The 11,064-nt window shown below is 31.7% G+C and overlaps 1 protein-coding gene across 1 annotated transcript; it reads right to left on the bottom strand.

Moving 5' to 3' along the window:
• Nucleotides 1–303: 303 nt before the first annotated feature.
• On the bottom strand, nt 304–2,151 carry LOC125190564 (bidirectional sugar transporter SWEET14-like). The gene is made up of 6 exons (XM_048087890.2): nt 2,051–2,151; nt 1,656–1,692; nt 1,356–1,566; nt 1,094–1,252; nt 881–1,000; nt 304–717 (listed from the first exon to the last, which is right to left on the bottom strand). Exons 1-6 carry the CDS (start codon nt 2,094–2,096, stop codon nt 487–489), a joined length of 804 nt encoding a protein of 267 aa, XP_047943847.1. The 5' UTR covers nt 2,097–2,151; the 3' UTR covers nt 304–486.
• Between the last annotated feature and the right edge of the window lie 8,913 nt (nt 2,152–11,064).

Here is an 11,064-nt window from a genome sequence, read left to right as displayed (position 1 = left end):
TCAAGTAATTAAGGGATCAATTCACATTTCAAAATTAAAGTTCCTCTAATTTTGAACAGTTATTTCATTTACTAGCTCGACTTTTCACAGTGTGTTCGATAAAGAAGCCTTTTTTTTTTTTTTTGTCTATAGCAGACAATAAAATGTGCGCTAATTGTGTACACAATCTAACCACGTTACGTCTATTATATATACACGTGGCACAAACTGATAAGAAATTTACAAGATATTTACGACAGCAACATTGCAGAAAGCAATATATGAGTATTTAAATTGATGAAGAAAGAGGAGTAGAACAGTATATAAAATAAAGGCATCCATTTTTCATTCCAGCATATTGAGAACAAGTCGATGTACATCATGTTCCATCAACAAATATACTACTAATTAATACACATAAATTGCAAAAGTTAATTTAAAAAGCATAGTAATTAAATTAGATGATCACATGCAGCTGGATGCCATGCAAATTTGGACAAATTCAAATCAAGCTTGAGTTTGCGGCGTTGCTTCCACCCCATTCTTGTCTGAATTCAGAAGTGAACTCAATTTGTAAACTTCAACGATTTTGTGAATATTGTTCTTCTCTTCCTCCGTAACACTTATTGGCTTTTGAACTTCTGGGAGCTTATGATCCATGATTTTGTCTACGTTTCTGTACCTCGCGTAGAGCGCCATTTGAAGCAAGCCGAAGATGAAGCCTAGCACGTTTGGAATCTATGTAGACAGAGAAAGAAAAAACATGAATACGTATATACTATATATTTTTATACGAATGCGTGTGTGTATCTGAATGGACCCCATATTCCACTAGTATGATACATAGAACATGCAGTAGATTTGTTTTTTTATCAAAATCCGGTGCATGGATGTTACGTACCGCAATGTTATAATCTTTTAGCAAAAGCCCATAGAAAAACCACATGACTGCGCTAATTGTAAGGAAAAATGAGAGAAGAAACGGCATATGCTCCACGTTCTTGGTTCTCACGACTTGTCTCTGCAAAAATTATCGTATAAACTTTTAATACTAATAATATAAAATACAATACTGATACATAATGTTACAATTTTTGTGTAAATCCGTACTCACCAAGATGCATAGAGGGGCGATGAAGACGCACAAAGAAAACACGAGACAAATCCACCCGACTACGATGGGACGTTGAGAAGGTCTCATTAGGAAGTGAGTAACACAAAATATTCCCATTCCACTTACAACAACCAAACCTAGGAACTTCATCGTTGTTACCTGCGTATAAATACAACATAGTATTATTTTAAAACACACTATATATTGATCCATGCATGGATATATGAGCCAAGTTAATTTACTTCTTTTAATGATTTATTACCTTGGACTTCTTTGAGGCGTAATAGAAATAAAAGACAATGTAAAAAGTCTCGATGAAACAGCCAACTGAGTTAATGGTGATTATGAAAGTAGCGTTTCCTTTGAGAAGTGCATAGTAAATCCATAGTACTGCACTGAACAAAGCAACCACGTATGGAATCGATTGAAATCCTTCGCTTGATTTTTTCTTGTAGATTTGGTAAAAAGTTGGTCTGTGAAAATAGAGTTGAAACTGTGAGATATAGATATCCATGTTTAATTTTGTAAGATTTAATTAGTACATAAAGTATTTATTACTTACAAAGGAGCGAGAAATACACAGAACGAGATGATGTTCCCTGCGCATAAACAATTAAATGTTAGAGAATTCATAATTTAATTGTTTCAAGAAAATATTATGAATATCGATCTTAAGTAATGATTAGGTTAAAGTTGTTAGTTAGGTTGCATAAATTGACGTACACATGCATGAAAACTAAGCTATGGTGGATATACTAAAGTATTATCCTCAAAAAAGTACACCAAAAATGTTAGTTTCGAGCACGTACTTTTTTATGCATGATTGAATCTGATGATTACCATGCAGATTCGCATCAGATTTTGTTCATTTTTTTGATCGAGCACTAAATATATTTATATCATATGTGTGTGCATAATAGAATTACTTAAAGTAAAATAAGAATTCAAAAAATTTACCAAGTAGTCCAAATGCAAGAGCCCAATGTTCAGAGAAACCAGCCATATCGCTCTAGCAAATTTAGAGATTGAAATAATACTCTATCTCAGTTGTTATGGCTAACATTTGGTTGGTATGTGCCTATTTATTCACAAAAGAAAGGGGCACTTTTGCAATAATGTGAATTAAATGGGCACTTTTGCATGATAAATTCGACCAAAAAGATATAAAGTTAACCTTTTGTATTTTGGAGATGAGGGCTCAACCGGCATTTCCTCGGTTGCAATTTGCATGTAGTGTATGGGATTCATTTGGTTAGATTTTCTAATCGACCGCTCAATAGTATTCATGTAACAATATTTTCTCTTTAAATCTTTCATACTTAGCTAGCTAACGAATTATACATGCTGCCCAATTTTGTATAGATTTTTTTAAAATTAGATCTAGCTATGGCGTATGAATTAGTTATTTTGGAAAGTTTTAAAAAATAACCACAATTTAAGATGCAAAAGAAAGCGTTCATAAATTAAGGACAACTTATTTAGTCTTTTGTTTTTAAGGACGCCTTCATTGCGTTCTCTAATTTTAGTTGGGACACCAACAATAAGGATACTTTTTGAAACGTTGGTGGTATATTTAGAAACATAAACTAGTGTCGTTAATTGCATTAAAAATGTCTTTAACGGTTTTTTTTTTAAGTGTCGAATGCATTGTATTTCTCCTTACAATGGATTAAATGAGTTTGTATCAATTAAGAAAGAAATTTATACATATATGATTAGGGGGCATGTTAGGGTGCCATCACCCCTTAAAATAACACCATACCACCATTCCTAGCCAATCATTTGTACACGTGGACGAATAATAAGCTGCCACGTGGCAAAAAAAAATCTGAAAAAAGACGGCCAGCAATTTGTTGGTCTTTATCCAACAATTTTTCTTATCCAGCAATATCCGACACACTATACAACAATCTATAGATTGTTGTGTAGTGTTTGTAATATTGCTGTGTAGCGTTTATAATATTGATGTATAAGTGGTGTCACGGTGTCACTTTAAGAGGGGTTGTCATTTTGACACAAACCTATATAGTTATACTTTTATTTATTATTTAAAGTGAAATTATGTACATTAAAGGGGTGCATTTGCGTAATTAATGCAAATTAGCTATTTATATAAACGAGCCGAAATAACATTTTTTGGAGGGAAAAAGCTCCTACCTTTTTTAGGAAACTTTGCAGGGAAATACTACAATATTATTGATGCATGGTTAGATAGTATTCAGGACAAAGTGGTATGAGCACATAATTGAGGAGGAAAAAAAGGAATTCAAACTTTATAGTATTTTATTAACATTTATCTCAATACGTACTCCAATTGAGCAATAATTCAAATCTAACATGGAACAAATAGCTATTATTTAATGCCACTTGGGAATCAATTATAGAATGGGGCCATTATTTCGACCCTGTTTTTGAAGATATGTAGAGATGAAATAAAATGAATGAAGATATGATTTTGTAGGCTTATCTTGTCTTGGTGGTTTATGTCATGTTTGGATCAGCTCTCTTTACAAAATTAAAATGCTGCCTCTCCTGAGGCTTGATTGATTTCCAATCACTTCTCCTTTTCTATTTTATGTGGTTATTTTTAATTATGATTCTACCTGAGAAGAATAAATAAAATGAATGTGCTAATATGTACAGAGAAAAGGGGTTCTCGACTTTATATTTCTTTTTCTTTTCCCGCTTTATATGGGCTGTGTTAAAAGTTCTTGATCAAATTCAATCATGCCAAACTCTATTGCAAATGTGCCTTTAAATTTGTGTGGTGGCTTAGAAAAGAATACTTGTACTATTATTATGTGCTGGCCTCAATTAATAACTAACTAATAAGTGGAATTAAACCATTATTTTCTTATATTGCTATATCAGTACTACATGATGTTTTCCGAAGAGAACTAATTAATTTTATTTTTCAATGAGTTTATTTGCGAAGCTATCAAGGTGAGATTAACTAGTCTAATTATAGTAAATAATTAGTTTGTCATGTTTCTTTTCATTTTCCAGTGCATGATTGTGAATTTGTGATACAGAATCTCGAACACTATACAACAAATTAACATTATAATGAATCATGCACATAATAAATGAATATGTGAATCTTTCACCTTTAAAATGATTGGCACATACTATTATAAATATGAGATATTTGTGACTGGATTAGGTCGGTGTGGCTTTTCTGCATGCATGCTAAGTTCTCTCAAAGTTCACAATCCTAACTAATTAATGTTTCAGACTATACAAGTGGATAGATAAGATTAGGATTTTTAAAAAAGTAGTACTACTAAACATACTTTTGTATCCCGATTTAATTAATTAACGATGCATTACTATCGGTTCTATTTAATAATTACACCCTCAAGTGTCACTAAATTTGTGACATGCGTATATATTAGTAGTACTATATATGACATACTCATAGTACATACTAATAGTTAAATTCATCGACAAGATGCATGTCGCAATTAGTGACATCTATAGAACAAGCTAGAACATAATTTTATTGTAGAGTTAGTGATCTATTGAGAAATGAAGAGGCACGCGCGTCCAAAATTTATTGTGAGATAATCAACATAAGTAGAGTTTCAATTTCCGCATAAGATAAAAAAAAAATTTAAAAATCTTAAAAGGGAACCCAATACATGAATTAAAGTACAGTGCTAATTACATACAATTAAAACAGAAATTAAGTACCAAATTAATCTGACAAATATCATATAGTAGCCTTCGTGCAATTTTTCTATTAGTATTTGTTTACTATGTTAGATAAGATCACTAGCTAGGCACTTTAGCTCAATTAATTAAACGAAACGTCATATTCACTATTAAAGTTCATAAAATCATTTATCTTTTAATTATATATTAGCTAATGCATGCACTTTCTAATCTTCGATGCTTTATATAATCGATCGCAGTAATCAAGCGACCTCGAAATGTGATACACAATTTATTAACATAATATGGGGATGCTTTTAAACGATATTCGAATTTTCCATCAGCGATTATAAAGATATTCCCAAAAATTAGCTAGGATACGGATTTATACTATTTTAGATCCTGCAAATTCTTGAGCAGTAACACTATCCACAACCATTAAACACTAATAAAGTGAACATTTGTCTTTGGGTATGGAGCAGCTTTAAATCTTTGGGCCAGCTGTCCCACCCATTAAAATGTCTATAAATCAGCACGAGGAATAATTACTGAGACGGCCGGTAGATACCATTGGTAATTACCAAAAAAATAAAGTGAACATTTACTTTATTCATTTATATTCTCGATCTATATTTTTTCTTATTCTTCCTTATTTATAATTTTCTGTTAAATTAATGTAAGAATGAATAATGGAGTACTAAAATTTTATTAAAACCGTGAAAATTCCTGACATATTTGGATTTTACATGGTTTTAGAGGGTGGTTTTGTATGAATTTGATCATATTTTGTCTATTATTGGGCATGTTTATATCCACTTCTCTATTATGTTGGTATGTTGACCATTATGTTAAGAATGTGTAGAAAAAGGTTCAAGTGCAGCTGCCTTGGTTTGAGACAATATTAACTGGAGTTTCGAAGTCCAATCAGCCCCTAATGCATATCAATCTCTTCGTCTTCGAAAGAGCTTTACGTGGGTATCTCGCATGCCTCAATCGGAGTTCGGTAGAAGAAGTTATGGCCGTTATAAGAAACACTGCGCGTTCCAGAAAATTTCACGCGGCCGGGTGAATTCACCACCCGGCCGGGCACGGTGTTTCTGCGCTAAAAGAGTCAGAAATTGGTCGGAAATGACCACCTGGCCGGGTGAAATATACTCTTTATAATTCCACCCGGCCGGGTACGCTATTTTGGCATATTTTTATGCCAAAAACGCGATTTTTTATGGGGGATTAAAAGGAAGAACGCCTAGGGTTCACAGATTCTACACTCTACCGCCTACCACACATTCCACACTTCCCCAAGAACACCTTGAAGGGAGATTTGAAGATTGAAGACTACATATCGAGAGATTGGAGCCTCTAATCCATAGAATCATTCCACAGGAGTATTTATTTGCTTTCTTTGATGTATTTGATAGAATCCATTGTTTTGGTTTTCATGAAGAACATGAGTAGCTAATCTTATTGTGGAGTTTTGGTAAAGACTACAATGGATGTTTGTGATTAATTCAAGGACTTCTTTTGATTGCTTAGCTCTTGTGATTTCTTTGTTCATTCTTGTGCCTTTTCAATTCAATTGCATAGCTACTAATTGGGTTTGTTTACCTTTATAGTTGTAATCGAGAGATACCTATCTAGGTTTGATAAAAGAGTGAGCATCACTTTGATAATCTACACTCGAGAGAGAGGAACCTTAGTGAGGGCTTGGGTCTTTTGCTCTATGGAGTTAATCTAAACATATTAGAAGGAGACTTCAATATTAAGGGTTAATCAACGGGGTGAGTACACTCGCGAGGGGGCTCAACCTAGGCTAGCGACTTTTCTAGTAATCCTAGAAACATAAAATGGGTAATCCAAGTTGTTGAATCAATCACAAGACAATTCCATTGTAGTTGGATCCAAAACTCTACTCTCATTTTTGTGATATCTTTTCACTTGTGGTTATTTCCTCTTGTCACTTTTAATTTCTTTTTCATTGTTATATGCTTATAGTAGTGTTAGAACAAAACCATTTCTCTTGGAATGTCTAGATAGTAATCGAAATTTGTTCGTGGTACTTGAGTTGATATGATCTTGTCTCTGTGGGATACGATACTCTTGCTTGCTAATTGCTACACTAGCCCCGTACACTTGTGGGTATTATTTGTGTTAAAATAAGTCGAGTCAATTACATAATTAAATTCTAAAATAAATAAAAATAAAAAAAATTACAGGAAATGTGTATTCATGGATAAAATCAAAGAATAAAAAAACAATAAATTAAAATCTTTTTTAATATTCAAAATTAAAATAATGACATATGGTGGCTCCTTATTGGGCAGGAAAATGTGTGCTCTGCACGACCTTGCACGCGAGCACGACATGCTCAACGATCCTAAACACCGGTAAGGCACGCATGCGTGTGCTTAAGAGGGTGAGTAATTACAATAAAAGTCATAAAAACACTAACAACAACTAGATAGAAACCACATATAAATCTTTATTTATGTTTGAATTTATATGACATCTCTTGCTCTCATGGCTTCCTAATCTTCTCCAACTATGAATGGTGTTAAATATGATGTGGAATGATGATGAATGATTACATTTCTAGACCTATGAGTTATTATAATATGAAGGAGTTTGAGTAAAAATAGGATCTGAAGAGACTAAAATCACGTAATCCGTGTGTATGCTGATAGAGCCGCTAAGTGAGAGACGGTCTGTGTGTTAACTGTTAAGCACAAAGTGCCTCCATTTTTTATACCCTTCATATTTTGTAAATAGAAATCGAACAAAATATAGTATCAAAATAATTTTAAAACAAATTAAATACTTCAAATCTCACGCCTAATTAAGGCAAAGATAAATCAAGATTATCAACAGCTCCTACGACAAAATGTGATTAAGTAAAGAAAATAAAGTTTTTAGGTCTTGGGGGCGTGATACTCTTTGTAATTAGATACTTGTCTAAGGTAATGATTGATTGTTTGTAACCCTACGGAATAATAGAGATTGTTGGCGGATCCACAGCCACGTAAACTTGAGCGTTGAAATTATTGCCTTTTTTTTTAAATCGCCTTTTTAGTTGTATGACAATTTGTTTCGCTAAAATTTGATTGCGGTAACCTCCAATAGTTGATTACTCCTTGATTAGCATTTAATTAAATAACGTGATTTTTCAGGCCCGGATCACATCGATCGAACTATATATATGGTCCAATTTATGTGATTTGATTTAATTTATAAATTTGTTTGTCAATATATCGGTCAAACTTATATGTTCGTTTTATACTCCTACTTTTACAATATTAAATATTAGTGTGACGGTTGCATGCAATAAATATTTGAGAATTAATATTATTCTATTCTTTTTAGATATTCGTAAATTCGATTGATAATGTGATGAGGTGTTCTCTCATTTACTTGTAAAAAATAATTAGTCCATTCAATCAAATTTTACATTTTGTTTTTAAAATTTTTAGTAATGAATCTCGTGCACTACTTCATTTTAATCACATTTTATTATAAATTAGTAATATATAAGTCTGAATTACAAATTTATTTTCTTCGAAATTGTTACTTTCATATTTGCGGCTCTATTGATATAATATAACTTTTACCTATTTCATAAGATTTTTGCCCATTTTTTCAATTTTTGCATCAAGGTATTATGACCAGTATTTAGAAAATACTTCAAACGATGTTTAGTGCATTTATGGATACCTTCTTTATGATTTTGATTTTCAACAATTTTTTTTTACTCTTCCTTCTTCCTTCTTCCTTCTTCCTTCTTCTTTCTTCTTTCTTCTTATTTTCCACATGAACCGATATTATATGCCACGTCAAAAACTTAAATTAGAAATCAAAATAACTAAGCCGTTATTTTTGTCTGTGGCAACATTCAATTAAATGTCGTCACGTGAGATATTTCGCGTTGGATTCTGAAACTCCAAATTTTAGGCAGTCAAAACTTGATGTGATAGGTACATTTCATAAATATGGCGGTGCACTATAGCTTCACAAATATTACTTTTTAAAAATGTCAGTGGTATTCAATGGATTTGATTAGTCTTTGGAGCAGATGATTATCAAAGATCTCTAAATTTTTCCGCTTGTAAAGAAGGTTAATTAAAGAATAATAATATATGAGGCTGTTAAATTTGCAAGATTATATCTCATGATTAAATATAATAATTAATAACACTCACATCCTCCAACTAAAATAATCTCGCAACTTAATACGAGATGTAGTATCCTATGATAATTATTAGTCATGGCAATTGACGGCACATATATCAGTATCAAATCTTAAGAGCGATGGATGAACCGATTTCAATAGTGGAATATGGTGTATATAGAAATTCTTATTTGCTTGAACTAAAATACATAAACCGTATTATTACAAAATATCAGATGAAAAAGAAACATGAAATATTTTATATGGCGGCAGCCAACAAAAATTACCTAACATGCAGCTTGGAAGCATTAAGACTTTGATTTATACTTGTTACTCCTATTAGTTAAAAAAGGGACATAATCCCCTTAAATCACAAAATATGCAGCAATTTGCAATTTGCTTAATTAGGCTGCTCACCATAATCAGTAGTGCTTTGTTTGGCCTCCACAACGCTTTCATCACTATTTTAGACTGTAATCGGAATTTCCAAGTCCTCATCATTTTGAATAGGCAGAAAGCTTATCTGAACTAAATTCGACATCATTTCGAGCTTGATAATTGTCTTGTAAATGGAGTACGATACTGTTTTCAACATAATCTATCTTGTTGTTACGATCTTCTACAATTACATTATTACACATAGATGCATAACTCTTGAGTGCATAATTTCAAGCCAGTGTCTCAACCATTGACACATTTACTCAAATTTTGCTACCTCAACAAATTTTACTTAAACTTGCCTACCAAGTCCTAGATGATTAACTACTTAGGTGGTGCCTCGTTTAAGCTGCTAATCCCATGCATCATACTAATTTCATCCCTAAATACAGTATAAGAAACAAACATTAATATACTAAATATTTGTGCAAAATATTACTCCTTGTGTCTACATAATAACATTCAATTAAAGCTCAAAATCAAAATAATGTGTGTACGAAGTTAATGCACACGACACACGTCATGTGATGATATATTGTTTCAATTCGTTGAGTTCGACAATCTAGTACTCAAATCAATCAATCATTAGAAGAAGCCCATGACAAAACTAATTTGATAGCCTTTTTAAAATTCTATTTTATGCTAATTAAGTACGTACGTGCACATAAAAAATATTACTATTATATAGTACATAAAGTTTGTCATTAGTTATTCTAAAAATGGAAATTAATCCGGCACATGTAGATCTTAATTGATGAATATAAAGTGTCGATTTTTTAAAATTTTAATATTTCTTATGCATATAAATTGTTAAAATTTTAATATTTATTCCGTTTCTTTGTTAAATGGAAATAAAATAAATATTTGTCCTTAATATACCCATGTTTTAGTAATCTTGGAAAATTATAGTTTCTCATTTCAGATGAGTATTTGCAAGAATAGAAAAAATATATAGTAGCAGTACTATAATTTTAAGATGAAAATGTGTACTAATATACTACTAGAATATTTTTGTGCCGTTAATTACGAAACAAAGTAAGCTATCCTCTCTGTTCAAACTATTCGGCGGAGTTTTTTCTTGTTTTTTTATTTTATTTCTAAAAAATCAATAGTAATTTCTGACTTTACCTTTCAACCAATTGAATTTGCATCATATCAATTATATTTCACTTAATTATATCCTTTATATTACTAATCCATATGTCATCAGCAAATGGTAATGCGCTTTATCAAGAATGATCTCCATACAAATGTCTGCCTACTTTATTGACAGGTGGCACCATGGATCTTTGATTTTGTACGGCCTCCTAAATCAACCATATGCGTGTTTTTGGTCTATTTTGTTTTCCCTTTTCTTTTACTGCCATTGGACAATATTTGAGAGACACATTTTCTATCTCATAACAAATTACATATTCCAATTATGTAACGTGTGTAGTGTGTACATTGTAACTTAAAATAAAATAACCTCCTATTTAAACTTACATTGATTTGTTTATAATATACATTAATTTTTGTAGATGTAGTTTTTTATAAATTAGTACTAATAGTTAAGCTTTTTACATTTATTCGAATGCATATATTTTAGGTAGTTCAACCACTAATACGGACTTTTACGTAACAAATTATATAAAATTTGGTATATTAAAAAATTATATAAAAGAAAAAAATTGAAAATATGAACTTGGTACGGGTTTAAGCCCCCGAACCCACCATGTGT

This window comes from Salvia hispanica, chromosome 5 (assembly GCF_029641045.1).
Source record: "Salvia hispanica isolate PSC_SH4W2 chromosome 5, Shi_PSC_v1, whole genome shotgun sequence".
Taxonomy (NCBI): Eukaryota; Viridiplantae; Streptophyta; class Magnoliopsida; order Lamiales; family Lamiaceae; genus Salvia; species Salvia hispanica.
This window is presented reverse-complemented; position numbering and strand designations above follow the sequence as displayed.

Excerpts from the sequence above, each read along its gene's own strand:
- LOC125190564 (XM_048087890.2), bottom strand. The coding sequence starts at position 2,096 with ATGGCTGGTTTCTCTGAACATTGGGCTCTTGCATTTGGACTACTTG. Across the intron at positions 1,693-2,050 it reads TCTTGCATTTGGACTACTTG|GGAACATCATCTCGTTCTGT; the intron begins GTAAATTTTTTG and ends GTTTATGCGCAG. Across the intron at positions 1,001-1,093 it reads TCGCCCCTCTATGCATCTTG|AGACAAGTCGTGAGAACCAA; the intron begins GTGAGTACGGAT and ends TAATTTTTGCAG.